A 12989-nucleotide genomic window follows, 5' to 3' on the forward strand; every position below is an offset into this window, starting at 1 on the left:
GGGATGGCTCAACCGCTGATTGTTCTGGCCACTGACAAGACTGATGAATCCTCCGCAGTCTTGGAGTCGACCATGAGCATGACATGACGTCCTCGATTTCTGAATACGAGCGAGGGCTTCAATTACCCATCTTCTCAAAGATCTGGTCCTGGTGATCTTGAGGTTTTCAATTGAGCATTCTAGTCCCTGTCGAACCATCAGATCGTCACCATGGTCTCGACGAAACTCAATACAAATGCTGCGCGCAGTCTGGCGCGATCCCAACGATCTAGAATCACACAGGCAAGGTCTCGTGTACAGCTCTACAACCCCCGACACCATATTCACAATTACTCTGCTACTCATCGAGCATGGAAAAGGCCATCTGCGGCAATCTTCGCCGTCGTCGCATCCATTGCTCTTGTCTATAGTGCTTCACAACCGAAGCATATCCAAGCCGAAGCCCCAGCGCAGGAACCTCCAGAACTCGTGATTGAAAAGTTGAAGAAGAAAAAGGGAGCGTCCAAAGAGGAAATCCGAGACTTAATCAGCTCACAGCATCTGCAAGTCAAGAAGAGTTGGGAGAACCCAGGAGTCTATGCTTGGGGTTCAAACACCGGCAGAGTCGTGGCACCGGACTCAGACGAAGCCTACGTCAAAATCCCGCGGAGGATACCCTTCTTCGACGATGTCTTGTTGCGAGATCTTAAACTAGATCGAGACTTTGGCGCAGCTGTCCTCGAGAACGGGGATCTCGTTCAGTGGGGCAAAGGATACTCAGAGGATAACGTCCAGCCCACAGTTACGTTGAAGGGCAAGAATCTCAGCTCTATTGTGTTATCAAGAGACCGCATCATCGGACTCGGCAAGAATGGCATCGTGTACTCCGTTCCAGTCTCGAAATTAGACCAAGAAATTGGAAAGAAAATGAGTGAGAGGTCATGGATCCCGTTCTGGACGACTACCTCCGACATTGCGTACAGAAAATTGACACCCAAAGGCCTCGGTGCTCTTGAGAAGGTGACAGCCATCTCTGGTGGTCTTGAGCACGTCCTGCTGCTCACAAATTCCGGGCGTGTATTCTCTGCCGCTTCTGGTACCGAAGACTTCCCTAGTCGTGGTCAGCTCGGTGTTCCGGGGTTGACTTGGCTCACCCGACCCGAAGGCGCTTACGATATGTGCCATGAGTTGACAACGCTTAAGGGGTTTGATATCACAAAGCTGGCCTCGGGCGACACGCATTCTCTGGTGCTTGACAAAGAAGGCCGTGTATTTGCTTTTGGCGACAACTCCTCTGGACAGTTGGGCTTCGACTACAACCCGGAAGCGCCTTACATTGACACCCCTTCTCTCCTCCCCATCTCCAAATATTACCAGGGCACGAATCAGGTTCCAAAAGTGACTTCCATCTCGGCAGGGGGACGGAACAGCTTTTTCACCATTGACGCAACCCGTGTGGTTGGCCCGTCTGAGGACCCCAGCGAGGTCCGCAACTTGGGTCGCGTCACAAGCGACACGTGGTCTTGCGGCACAGGCATCAGAGGCGCACTGGGCAACGGCAGATGGACGCATATCCAAGACGGTTTAACCAAAGTACCCGCCCTGAGTGGTCTCTTTGAATACGACGAGAGAACCAACTCCGTCATCCCTATCCGGATGGCTCAGATAAGTGTAGGGGCGACGCATGTCTCGGCAGTCATGGACAACGTAACGTACCTTGATGCCAGTGATAAGAGCAGCGAGAACGACACGAACTGGGGCGCGGACGTGTTGTGGTGGGGTGGGAATGAATTCTATCAGCTCGGTACGGGCAAGAGAAACAATGTGCCCAACCCAATTTACATCAAGCCCTTGGACTCGGCTGCCGAGATTCAAGCCGGGCGTAAGGAAGAACATCGGTTTCATCTCACGCCGAAGCATTCGGTGCAAGTAAAGGGACGAAAAGTACAACTGGAACAACGTGTTGAATGTGGAAGGAATGTCACTGCTGTGTACAGTGGTGTATGAAGATGGGAGATTGCATTCAAGAAGTCTTTTTTGTTCCTGCAACCCATGTCTGCCTTGGCTCGCCCTGTAAGATATCTTGTCCGATTCGACAGTGTCGGGACACTTTTCGGACTGCAGACTGCCCTGCTTTGTCTTGGTCTCGGTCAGTGACTTCGGGTTTACTACAGGAAACAACAGTGTCTTTCTTCCCTCTATTGTACCAATATGAATCCTTCTTTTCTCACGCTTAACTATTCGTGTTCCATTTCTCCAAAGTTGTAGCAGGCATACCGAGCGCTGTCATCGGATGGCTCAACGATTCAATAGACTCATACCTGTAGATGAAACCCATGTACTGTACATCATTTCTTCGTTCTGTCGGCAATGAATGATCCATGCCAGTCTAATGGGAGGCACGGCACTGTTGATTCATCCAACACAAGCTCAATGACCCGTCTTCAAGCTCATATCGACACGTCCAGTGGGGAAAAGGTGCCTTCTTCGATCATTACTTTGTCTTCTGTTTCGTCCCATAACCATGTTCACATCACACCCTAAATCTCATCTTGTTCGACTCCGTACGCCTTGCTGAGGTTCAAGAAAGAATACGGTCTAATGAACCATAACTTCAGGCTGAGAGTCGGCCGTTTTCTGTTCACCATTTGTCTCAGTAGCAGCAGGTGCCTTGTCCTCCCCATCAGCCATCTCAGTGTCTTCGACTTCGGGGCCTTCCTCGTCTTCTTCTTCGTCCTCAGATTCGCTACTCTCTTCTTCGAGATCCTCGCTGCCCGCTTCACTCTCCTCATCTTCCTCCTTTTCCTTATTCTCAGCCATCTCCTGGTCGCCTTCTTTTGGCTTGGCTTGTGCCGCGATTTCAGTCTCCTCGAGCTCTTTCTCTAGCGCGGCTTGCATCTCTGCCTCTTCTGCGCCGTATGCTGTACCATCGTCGTCGAGCGTATCAGCTTCGGGCTGATCCGGTGGGTATTCAGCAGGCGCTGATTCTTCAGAATCCCTGCAGAGGTGTTAGCCTAGGGGCAAGCATTGTTTGATACACTGTGGTCCCACCATTTGATCGCAAATCGCGTGACTCTGGGCTTCTCAGCTAAAATGTTCCGTCTTACACGCTCAATGATGGGCTTCGCGGGCGGGTCATTGTTCAACTCTTCACTGTCGTACTCGTTGTTGACGTAGTAACCAACACGAACAAATTCCCGGCCATCGTAAGAGCAAGTAAGAAGGATGACTGTAACACCGATGATTTCTGAGGACGGTAGTCGTGTGAGGTTTGGCGGATCGGCTTCAAAAATGAACTTGTTCACGCCGATAGGAATTGGTCCAACGAGAAGTGAGTCGAGTTCTTGATCATGTTCGGCCGATGTTGCAGAGCCGACATATGTGAGTTTCCATTCTAGATCTGGTCGGCAGCGTCAGCCATTGCAGACTGGAATAGCGCAAGGCCAATTACCTTCTCGAAGTTGCTCGAGACACTCAAACGTGATCTCGAATTCATATGGAGCGGTAAATGGCGCAGGGTTGTTCAAGATCTTGACGCCCAACAGCGACACCACAGACATGGTTGCGAAAGCCGGGATCTGAGCACAATAGCAGTAGTACAATGGGTAAAACGGAGTGAGGATGCAAAAAAGCAATGGGTTTTCACAGGATTGAGAGCGGTCGTGTAGTACGGTAGTTGAATGAGGCACTCAGAGAAAGTTGCGCATGCACTCAATCAACTGTCGCGACCCGAGAAATGGGTCGCGTTTTAGCGCGTGCTTTAGCGACCAATAGCGTAGTTTATACGGTGAATCATGCTAACTGCGGTTGCCGCCTTTTCTCGCTGTCGATGATTTCACATCCATTTGACAAAACAACCAACCCAAACACCTTGTTGTACCAGTAATCCTTGGAACGAATCTCTTTGTGTCTCTTTAACCGGATAAAAGTCATGGTACCCTTGTTTCATATCGTCACATAACCGTTGGAAATATCTCTGGTTAGCCTTCTACTACGCCGCGGACAAGTTCGATACTGACTATGGCAGACCTCCTTTATTGTCACCTTCACCCCATTCTGCCTTCTAATATCACACTAGCATCTTCATGGCGGATTCAGACCAGGAGCATTTCTCGCCCTCTGCTACGGCGGAGGAGGCTGGTCTTGGTGGTGCTACGGACGCAGCTGAAGCAGAATCAGCCGTACAACCATCTACATCAGAACTTCCTGTCGATAATCTCTCTGACCCAATTTTATCTCCGACTCAATCTACTCTACATCCTCTTTCCATGAAGCCTATCAGCCAAGTTTCCTCACAAGCCGCAACACCAAACATGGCTGAGTCGATGAGTCCCGTGCCTCCGCAGTCGCAATCCAAACCTCGGATTGTGGGTGGGTTTGAAGTGGATGATGACGAAGAAGACGAAGAGGAGGCGGGCCAGGATGATAAAGATGATGCAGATTTCTATGATCCAGCCGTTGGGTTGGATTTCGATGCACCGACTCCTGCTGCCCCTTCGAATCCCCTTGATAGAACTTCCCAGTCCCCAGAACAAGAAAATGGAATCACTCCTGTTCCTGTCCAGGCCACTGGTAGTCTCACTGACATTTCTTCTTCCACTCTTCCCCCAAGCGGTGATGCGCCTCGTGCTGCGACTGCTACACCTACTCAGACTGTTCCTGCCACTCCAGCTCCAGTTCAACCTTCTCCGCCCCGTTCTTATGTGAATGGTACCGTCAGTGCAGCTTTACCCAAGTCCCGACTAGCTCATGATGTGATTGGCATTCTCGAGGATCGCATCAAAGACGACCCGCGAGGAGATACAGCTGCATATCTCGAACTGATTGATGAACTAAAGAGTCGAAACAAGCAAGACGATGTCCGACGGATCTACGAGCAATATCTTACAGTGTTTCCTCTAGCTGTATGTGTAATCCCTAATCTTGCCTTTCGTAACTAACAGTTTTCAGGCCGAACAATGGTGCGCTTACGTGAAATGGGAGGAAGAACACGATCGTCTTCGTGCGATGGAGACTCTTTTCAATCGATCTCTCCTTGAAGTTCTCGACGTGCAACTTTGGACGTTATACATCAACTACATCCGCAGGCGTAACAGCATGCAGTCCGGCGATGTTACAAGATCTTACAACATCATCAATGAGTCCTTCAGTTTTGCTCTCAAGACTATCGGCATGGACATGAGCTCCGGCCCTCTGTGGCAGGATTACATCACTTTCCTGAAGAGCGGTCCTGGTATAATTGGAGGCACTGGTTGGCAAGACGCCGCGAAAGTCGACACGTTGCGAGAGGCGTACCAAAAAGCAATCGCCGTACCTACAGCCGCGACGACAGTTCTCTGGAAGGAATACGACGCTTTTGAGACGGGTCTCAGCAAGATCAACGTACGTTACACCTGTCTCAATTACCTCTGGGTGCTAACTGATTGTAGGGTCGAAAATATTTGCAAGAAAAATCGCCCGTGTACATGACGGCACGTACTGCGTACACTCAACTGCAAAACTTGACCAAAGACCTCAAGCGAACCTCGAGGCCACGGTTGCCGCCGGCAGCCGGGTACGATGGCCATACCGAATATCTTCACCAAGTCCATTTATGGAGACAATGGATCGAGTGGGAAAAAGAAGATAACCTCGTGATCAAGGACGAAGACCTCGCTCTGTACAGAAACAGAATTCTATTCACCTACAAGCAAGCGTTGATGGCTTTGCAATTTTGGCCAGAGATGTGGTATGATGCCGTGGAGTTCTGCTTTGCGAACGGCCTAGAAAATGATGGTATCAAACTCTTGAATCAGGGCATCACTGCCAACGTTGAATCACCGCTCCTTGCCTTCAAGCTCGCGGACCGCATCGAGTCCTCAACACAGAATGACGAGGCTGCAGACCCAGGAGCCCGGGAAAGAATGAAAAAAATCCGTGAACCCTACGACAGAGTTTTGGATGCGCTATACGACCTCATCAAGAAGGTCGCTGCAAGAGAAGCTCTCGAGATTCAGAGAACAGAGGCCGCAGCTACGACGAATGGCGACACCGACGGAGCCGAAGAGGACGAAATCAATGCTGCCAACGTCACGGCAAGGAAAGCCGTCGTTGACGGTCAGATTGAGCTTATCAGAAAAACTGCACAGGCGCAGACAGATATGCTCAGTCGTACCATTTCTCACGTCTGGATTGCACTGATGCGCGCAACACGGAGAGTGCAAGGAAAAGGCTTGCCAGGCGAGAAAGGACCTAGTGGGTTCCGAACCGTCTTTGGCGAAGCTCGGAAACGGGGCAAGCTGACCAGCGAGTTTTACGTTGAGTCAGCGCGCATCGAGTGGCAGTGCTATCGCGATCCCGCCGGTACCAAAATCCTCGACCGTGGGATGAAGCTGTTTCCCGAGGACGAGTATCTACCTTTGCAGTATGTCAAGCATCTCTTCGAGATCAACGACGTCACAAACGCGAGGGCGGTGTTCGAAACCACAGTCAAACGCTTGCTTGCCCACGATGATACAGTATACACGGCCAAAGCGAAGCCGCTGTTTGCTTATCTCCATGATTATGAATCCAAATATGGCGAACTGGCTCAGGTTCAGTCGCTAGAGGAGAGAATGAGGAAATTGTTCCCTGAAGACCCCGACTTGAAGTTGTTCTCCAGCCGCTACAGTACAGCAACCTTCGATACCATTAGTGTCCATCCCGTGATATCTCCGACACAGACCCGAGAACCTCAGACATCTGTAGTACCTTCTATCGAAATGCCGGATGTCGTCAACTCTCCGATCCAGAAGGTCATCGATTCAATCACCACCAATTCTCCAAAACGGCCATATCCCGAAGATTTCGAGGACGTTGGCCCACGCAAGATGGCCCGGGGCGAATCACCTTTGAAAGGCGCCGCTGGCCGTCGTATAAATCAACAGCAGCAACGTCAGACGAATGCTCCCGCCGGTATGCCGGCATTCCCTGTTCCTCCTCCACTGCCTCCTCAAATTACATATCTCCTCAGCGTGCTCCCGAAAGCCTCCACATATGTTGATGCCCGGCTGGATGCAACCAAGATGGTGGAACTCATCCGAGATATCCACTTGCCTCCTCCTGCTGCAGTTACTGGTCAGCAACCTCCCCCGCAACCTGTTTCAGCGGCTGGCTGGCAGTCCTATCCGCAGCATCAACCCTCCCCAATGCCGCCACAAGGTTTCATGCCCCCACCAGGAGTTTCTCAGGCGCCATATGGAAGTGGTGAGTGGATTAAACCCCTGTTGATGGCTCTCTAATATACTGACTCTGTTGTAGCTCCATACCGATATCCTTAAACTCGGGTGGCAGCCGAGGCGTATACTAAACAGCTTGCTGAAGAGGGATATTCTGCAGCCCGATCTATAACGAATCTTGGTGTTGACCCAGTGGACAACTATACTGGGCCTGCTTGAGTGCATTAAATGTGGGAGGTCCAAATACCGGGTTGTGGTACATGCTCTACGTCAGTTTGCTGCCTCGGAGTCTCCCCAAGATCACGGCGATGTGCATCGACCACGAAGTACAGGAAATTCATGCTTTCTTTACAGTGCATCTTGTTTCTTACGAATGGCTGCTTCCGGGGCAGATCTCCGGGGAAAATGATTGGAGAAAGATTTGGTGGCCATGAGGATTGGCGAAAATGGACTTTGAAGAACGACCCATGCATGAGTCAGATGGACGCAAAGGCCCTGGTGAGGGCTTTGGACTTGGTAATGTACAGCAGCTTTCTCACCGCTGTCATGGCGGCAGTTTTGTTGTTGACAGAAAGCCTACTGGGACTATCACAGCCGAATAATACCTTGATCTAGGTACCTACAGTACCAATGTGCGTAATCCTCGGTGTTCTTTGTGTGACTGATTCATCATGAGTATCTGGATGTCTGCTTCATGCAATTCCGCCACCTGTACTCGCAGTCGGAATCCTGCAGAGTATCTTCTCTCTCCTCGCGGCAAGTTGCCTCGCCAATCGCACTGACTCCCCCGCAATCTGCACCACCCTATTGTAGTTAGTCCTGTACTCGCACTAGTCAATATTCCCGTGGCCGATTGAAAATTCCAGGCTGCTTCTTCGTCACCGCCAGATGTTTCCCCAAAGGTGCGTCTCGCGAGGAAGAGAACGGGATCCGTGTTGAAGGGAGGAATCCGTACTTTGGCCTTCATCTCCTAGCATATATCGACCGGGGTTCCCCGAGCAGGAGAGAGTAGAGCAAGGGAGACGCGTCGCAGGGCTGAACGTGTCGCATCGCTCGCTGTGGTTGTTGTATGATCCCTTTTTCCTTTGCAACTGGCATGAACCGTCCAGTTTCACCCGCAGTCTGGCTGATACGACGCCGCAGTCAAATCCAAGTATCGCATCAGGTACATGGTCGCCGGCGGCACCTTCCCGCGGCCGTCGATTGAGCACGGCGCCTGCCGTTCGCAACGCTGAGAGTGAGTCCATTGGCAACAAACATCCAGCTTCTCGTTTCGCCGCCTTTGGCTGTTTCTGCCTCGTCTTCATCCTCAGCTTCACTGCTTTGTTTACATCTTCGTGTATTTTCCTCATCTCCATCTCCTCATCTCAGAGAACTCAGTCTGTTCCATCTCTCTCTATCCACCACTTTTGTCACAGTTCTCACATCACGTCAAGGTCTTGCATTGACAGGGAAAATATCAGTCAGTTCTCTTTCTCTCTCCCATCAAGCCCTTGATCATTCTCTCACGTTGTCCTTTGACACCGCTCTTTCTTGCCTCACAAAGCCGTCAACCACTGCCTGAAAACACTAACAAACACGCGTCAACTCGTCCGCAATCTCACTGCCTTTCCTCCTTCCTTCCTTCCCACCATTTATTGGCCATTGCCTCCTCTTTCCTTCCCTCCTTCCATCCTTCTTCCGACCTTCTAACTCTTCTCCGCTCCGACGCCTCATTGCTCTTCTTTCCTCCTTCATCGATCCAACAGCGCCATCTAACTTTGCCACAACAGGTTCCTCCATTCTCGCTCCCATCTGCCCACCATGAGCGGCGCGGCGCGAAAGAGAGGCGCTGGTAGGGCCACTAGAGGTGGTCCGTCCAGTGAGACAAGCTCTCGTCGTGGCGATCGATCTGGCCAAGGCGGTTTTGCAGGCGGCTTCGATGGTCCAGCCAGTCGAGGTTCAGCATCGAACGTTGGTTCAGGACACGGTACTTCGCCCAACGCTCCTCAAGGCGGATTCGCACCTCAAAACCCTCCCGCTGCTAGTCGTGGAAGCAGCCAATCTGGCGGTGGACCGGCTCCGAGTCAACCGGCAGCTCCTCTCGGAGACCCGGCGAGGGACACACCGTCTCGTTACACCGACCAGCTCCGAAACATCGACTTTCCTCCTTCATTCTACAACATTGATCAGCTGGTAAGTGAAAATTCGCCCTTCAATGTTCCCCGTGCACTGCTCTTGCTGCCTCTGCCTGCACATACATTGCACATCTTTGTCCGAGCTTAACACACAAGACCATGTTTCACTCTGCACATTGATTCATCCATTCATTGATCCACATGCACCCACTCACCCTTTCATTCATCCATCCATCCTTCCATTCAGGGCCGTCACCATCTTCTGGCGTCAGCCTTTCACCACCGCGTCCACACAATTCTGACCGACTTCCATCCTTGCCCTACTTGTTGCACCGCATTTCTTCACAAAGGCCCTGGAACGGTGTAGGCTGTCACTCTGCTCCGAGTCTCGGTGCAAGTAATGTTCTACCTGCCCTTCAATGGCTTCGCCACCGAAAGGGATGCAGCGTCAAGCTGCCTACTACTTAAGAGCCCCTTCCCCCTTCTCTTTCGCACGGTGTTCCAAACCTTTCATCCGTCAAAATTCCACGTCTATCCATCAAAATGTCAGATAGAAAAAGCGTTCCATATGTTCCATACTTCCGCAATGTCACTGCGCCTGGCACTGACTATGAGAAAAAGTACGCGCTGCCCACAGAGTTTACCAAACGCCCTGGCTACAACAATACTGGCAAGGCTATCCAACTTGCTGTCAATGCATACCAAGTAGCGCAATACCCGACTGCAAAGGTGTACCAGTACGATGTTACCATCGGAAACGGTACCGAGAAGCGTGCTGTTCAACGCAAGGTCTGGAATTCAAAAGCTCGCAAGAACGCCACTGGACCCCCCATGTTGTACGATGGCAATCGCCTTGCTTGGTCTCTGCGTGATCACAGTGAGATCCGTTTGATGGTCGACCTTGACGTGGAGGAGGGTCGTCCGACCAGAGATGGCCGCAACACCTTCAGACTCCATATCAAGAAGACCCGAGAGGTGGACATTAGCCTCATCCAACAATATCTCCACGGACGCGTTCAGTTCGGACAAGATGTCGCTGAGTGCATCAATTTCATGGATCACCTTCTCCGCGAAGGCCCCAACTCCAACCCGCAGTTCCTCACGATTCGTCGATCACTCTTCAAACGTCAAGGTCAGCGTGCCGATCTCGGTGGCAGCGTCGAAGTGTGGCGTGGCGTGTACCAGTCAATGCGTCTGGCCGAAGGTCAGAAACTGATAATCAATCTCGATGTTGCCAATACTTGCTTTTGGAGGCCTGGTGGACTTCTGGCCACGATCATTACGCGATGGGGCATGCAGAACCCTTCTGTGGTGACGGCCAAATTGGCACCTCGTGGCAACGGAACTCCAGAGGAGAGCCTTGACCACATCACGGTCCGAAAGGGAATCAAGGGTGTTATGGTCATCGCCCAATACAAGGGCAACCCGTTCCCCAATAAGGAGTGGAAGATTCATACTTTGTCCATGCACAATGCTCATCAGGAGCAACTTGACTGGAAGGATCCGGTCACCAAACAGCCAACCGGCGAGAAACTGACTGTTGCCCAGTACTTTCAACGCAAGTACAACGTCGCTCTACAGTACCCGAACCTACCTTTGGTCGAGATGACAAAGAAGGGTGTCAAATATCCAATGGAGCTTCTACAGGTTCTTCCTGGCTCACGTTACAATGTGAAGCTTGATGAGGTCCAGACCGCGAACATGATCAAGTTTGCTGTCAGCCCGCCTCACACTCGCCTACAGGCTATCAACGAAGGCAAGGCTTGGCTCGACTGGGCTGGTGATTCTTACCTCAAGAATTATGGCCTGCGCATCAATCCCGAGCCCATCAAAACCAATGCTCGAGTCCTGCCAGCTCCAGGTGTGAAGTTCGCCAACAAGACTCAACAACCTGGAACTAAAGGTCGATGGGATCTACGTGGCTGCCGATTCCTGAACCGCAATCCTCAGGAACTTGTCTCTTGGGGCATCGGTTTCTTCCCGGGCCGTTTCAAACCAGACAAGCCAGCTCTGGAAAAGTTTGCTCTGGATTTCACCCGAGCTTATCGTGATCATGGCGGTCAGGTTGCCAACCAACCCCCGGTAATCATGCCGCTGAAGGCAGATGTCGGCGAGGCAGTCAACGGTCTGTACCAGGCGACAGGTAACAAGTTCCAACGTCGACCTCAGCTCTTGATATTCCTTCTTCAGGACAAGCAAGCTTTTCACTACCTGCGTATCAAGAAGTCGATGGATTGCCGCTTCGGTATCGTTAGTCAGTGTATGCAGATCCAGCAGGTCTTGAAAGGCAATCCTCAATACTACTCCAACGTATTGATGAAGGTCAACGCTAAGCTCGGCGGGTCCACTGCGCAGTCAGTATCACATCCCACGTCCGGGTTCAAGGGCTTCAACAAGCCTACCATGATCATTGGTGCCGACGTATCCCATGCTTCCCCCGGAAGCGAGCAGGCGTCGATGGCAGCTATCACTGTGTCTTTCGACAGATTCGCTGGTCGTTATGCAGCTGCATGCCAGACCAACGGTCGTCGCGTGGAGATGATCACTGAGAACAACTGGAGGAGTATGCTCAAGCCTCTTGTCCGTGAATGGATGAGCCAAGTCGGTGGCGGAGCAATTCCATCCCAGGTCTACTACATCCGTGACGGTGTCTCGGAGGGCCAGTTTATTCAGGTGCTTCGTACCGAAGTTCCGCACATCAAGGCGGTCCTGACGGAATGCAACAACAACAAGGACTGGACCGGTACCCTCACCGTCGTGATTGCTGGCAAGCGTCACCACGTTCGAGCGTTCCCTGGAAAGGATGCAAGTGACCCGAAGGGCAATCCCCTTCCTGGTTGTTTGATTGAGAGAGATGTTACGAGTCCGAATGAATTCGACTTCTATCTGTACTCTCACATTGCGTTGCAGGGTACCTCACGCCCTACCCATTACAGCGTCATCTACGACGACGCCAATCACTCTCCGAACGCCCTGCAGAACATGATCTACGAGCATTGCTACCAATACATGCGTAGCACTACTTCTGTCAGCTTGCACCCGGCAGCGTACTATGCGCATCTTGCGTCCAACCGTGCCAAAGCTCACGAGGATGTCCCAGCACATAGAGGACCTCAAGGTGGCGCAGGCTACAAGATGAAGACACCAAGTGGCTCTTCTCAACCATCCGACACGGAAGTCGCACCACTCCTGCCACTGTTCACCGGCGCCGGATCTTCCATTCTGTGGTCCATGTGGTACATCTAGGCCACCAAACAGTCTCTGAGGGCTTGCGGCACTGCGCGACTCCTCTTCATGGTCTAGAGGCCGGTTTGCAAACCCACTTTGAGCAGTTGAAGTCTCTGCTCTCCGAACAAAAGGCGAGGTCATATTCCAATTGGCCAGTGAATCTCTTTTCCAGCGTGTGGATTTTGTTACAAAAAATGGAAACTCAAAAAAAAAAAAAGTACAATCCAGATAGAACAGGCTCTTCCATGCTTCGGGTGGTTTAAGGGACCTGCTCTTTCGGATTGTCAACCTTCCTACAGCATGAACTGGACTCCTTGTGAAGTCAGCTGGCTGGTTGGTCTCCTTTTTCCTTTAGTCTAGCTATCACACACCATTCAATCAATCAATGAATATGATTGTATCAAACTCTGACCTTTTCGTGATGATTGTCCATGAGTGCCCAGATTACGTTTAAATGTGGTTTTTGTCT

The 12989-nt window shown here is 51.4% G+C and overlaps 5 protein-coding genes across 5 annotated transcripts; 4 read left to right on the top strand and 1 right to left on the bottom strand.

Annotated features, from left to right (window-relative positions):
• Positions 1 to 210: 210 nt before the first annotated feature.
• PV08_11168 (uncharacterized protein) lies at positions 211 to 1986 on the top strand (the record flags this gene model as incomplete). The annotated part of the gene is made up of 1 exon (XM_016385479.1): positions 211 to 1986. One exon carries the CDS (start codon positions 211 to 213, stop codon positions 1984 to 1986), a length of 1776 nt encoding a protein of 591 aa, XP_016230423.1.
• Positions 1987 to 2577: 591 nt separating this feature from the next.
• PV08_11169 (histone chaperone asf1) lies at positions 2578 to 3539 on the bottom strand (the record flags this gene model as incomplete). Its single annotated transcript, XM_016385480.1, has 3 exons — positions 2578 to 2977; positions 3031 to 3379; positions 3431 to 3539. The coding sequence occupies 3 exons, from the start codon at positions 3537 to 3539 to the stop codon at positions 2578 to 2580; spliced, it is 858 nt and encodes a 285-aa protein (XP_016230424.1).
• A 525-nt stretch (positions 3540 to 4064) lies between these two features.
• PV08_11170 (uncharacterized protein) lies at positions 4065 to 7238 on the top strand (the record flags this gene model as incomplete). Its single annotated transcript, XM_016385481.1, has 3 exons — positions 4065 to 4883; positions 4930 to 5361; positions 5409 to 7238. 3 exons carry the CDS (start codon positions 4065 to 4067, stop codon positions 7236 to 7238), a joined length of 3081 nt encoding a protein of 1026 aa, XP_016230425.1.
• A 1740-nt stretch (positions 7239 to 8978) lies between these two features.
• Positions 8979 to 9440, top strand: PV08_11171 (uncharacterized protein; the record flags this gene model as incomplete). Its single annotated transcript, XM_016385482.1, has 1 exon — positions 8979 to 9440. The coding sequence occupies one exon, from the start codon at positions 8979 to 8981 to the stop codon at positions 9438 to 9440; it is 462 nt and encodes a 153-aa protein (XP_016230426.1).
• A 395-nt stretch (positions 9441 to 9835) lies between these two features.
• Positions 9836 to 12538, top strand: PV08_11172 (uncharacterized protein; the record flags this gene model as incomplete). Its single annotated transcript, XM_016385483.1, has 1 exon — positions 9836 to 12538. One exon carries the CDS (start codon positions 9836 to 9838, stop codon positions 12536 to 12538), a length of 2703 nt encoding a protein of 900 aa, XP_016230427.1.
• Between the last annotated feature and the right edge of the window lie 451 nt (positions 12539 to 12989).

This window comes from Exophiala spinifera, assembly GCF_000836115.1.
Source record: "Exophiala spinifera strain CBS 89968 unplaced genomic scaffold supercont1.9, whole genome shotgun sequence".
NCBI classification, from domain to species: domain Eukaryota; kingdom Fungi; phylum Ascomycota; class Eurotiomycetes; order Chaetothyriales; family Herpotrichiellaceae; genus Exophiala; species Exophiala spinifera.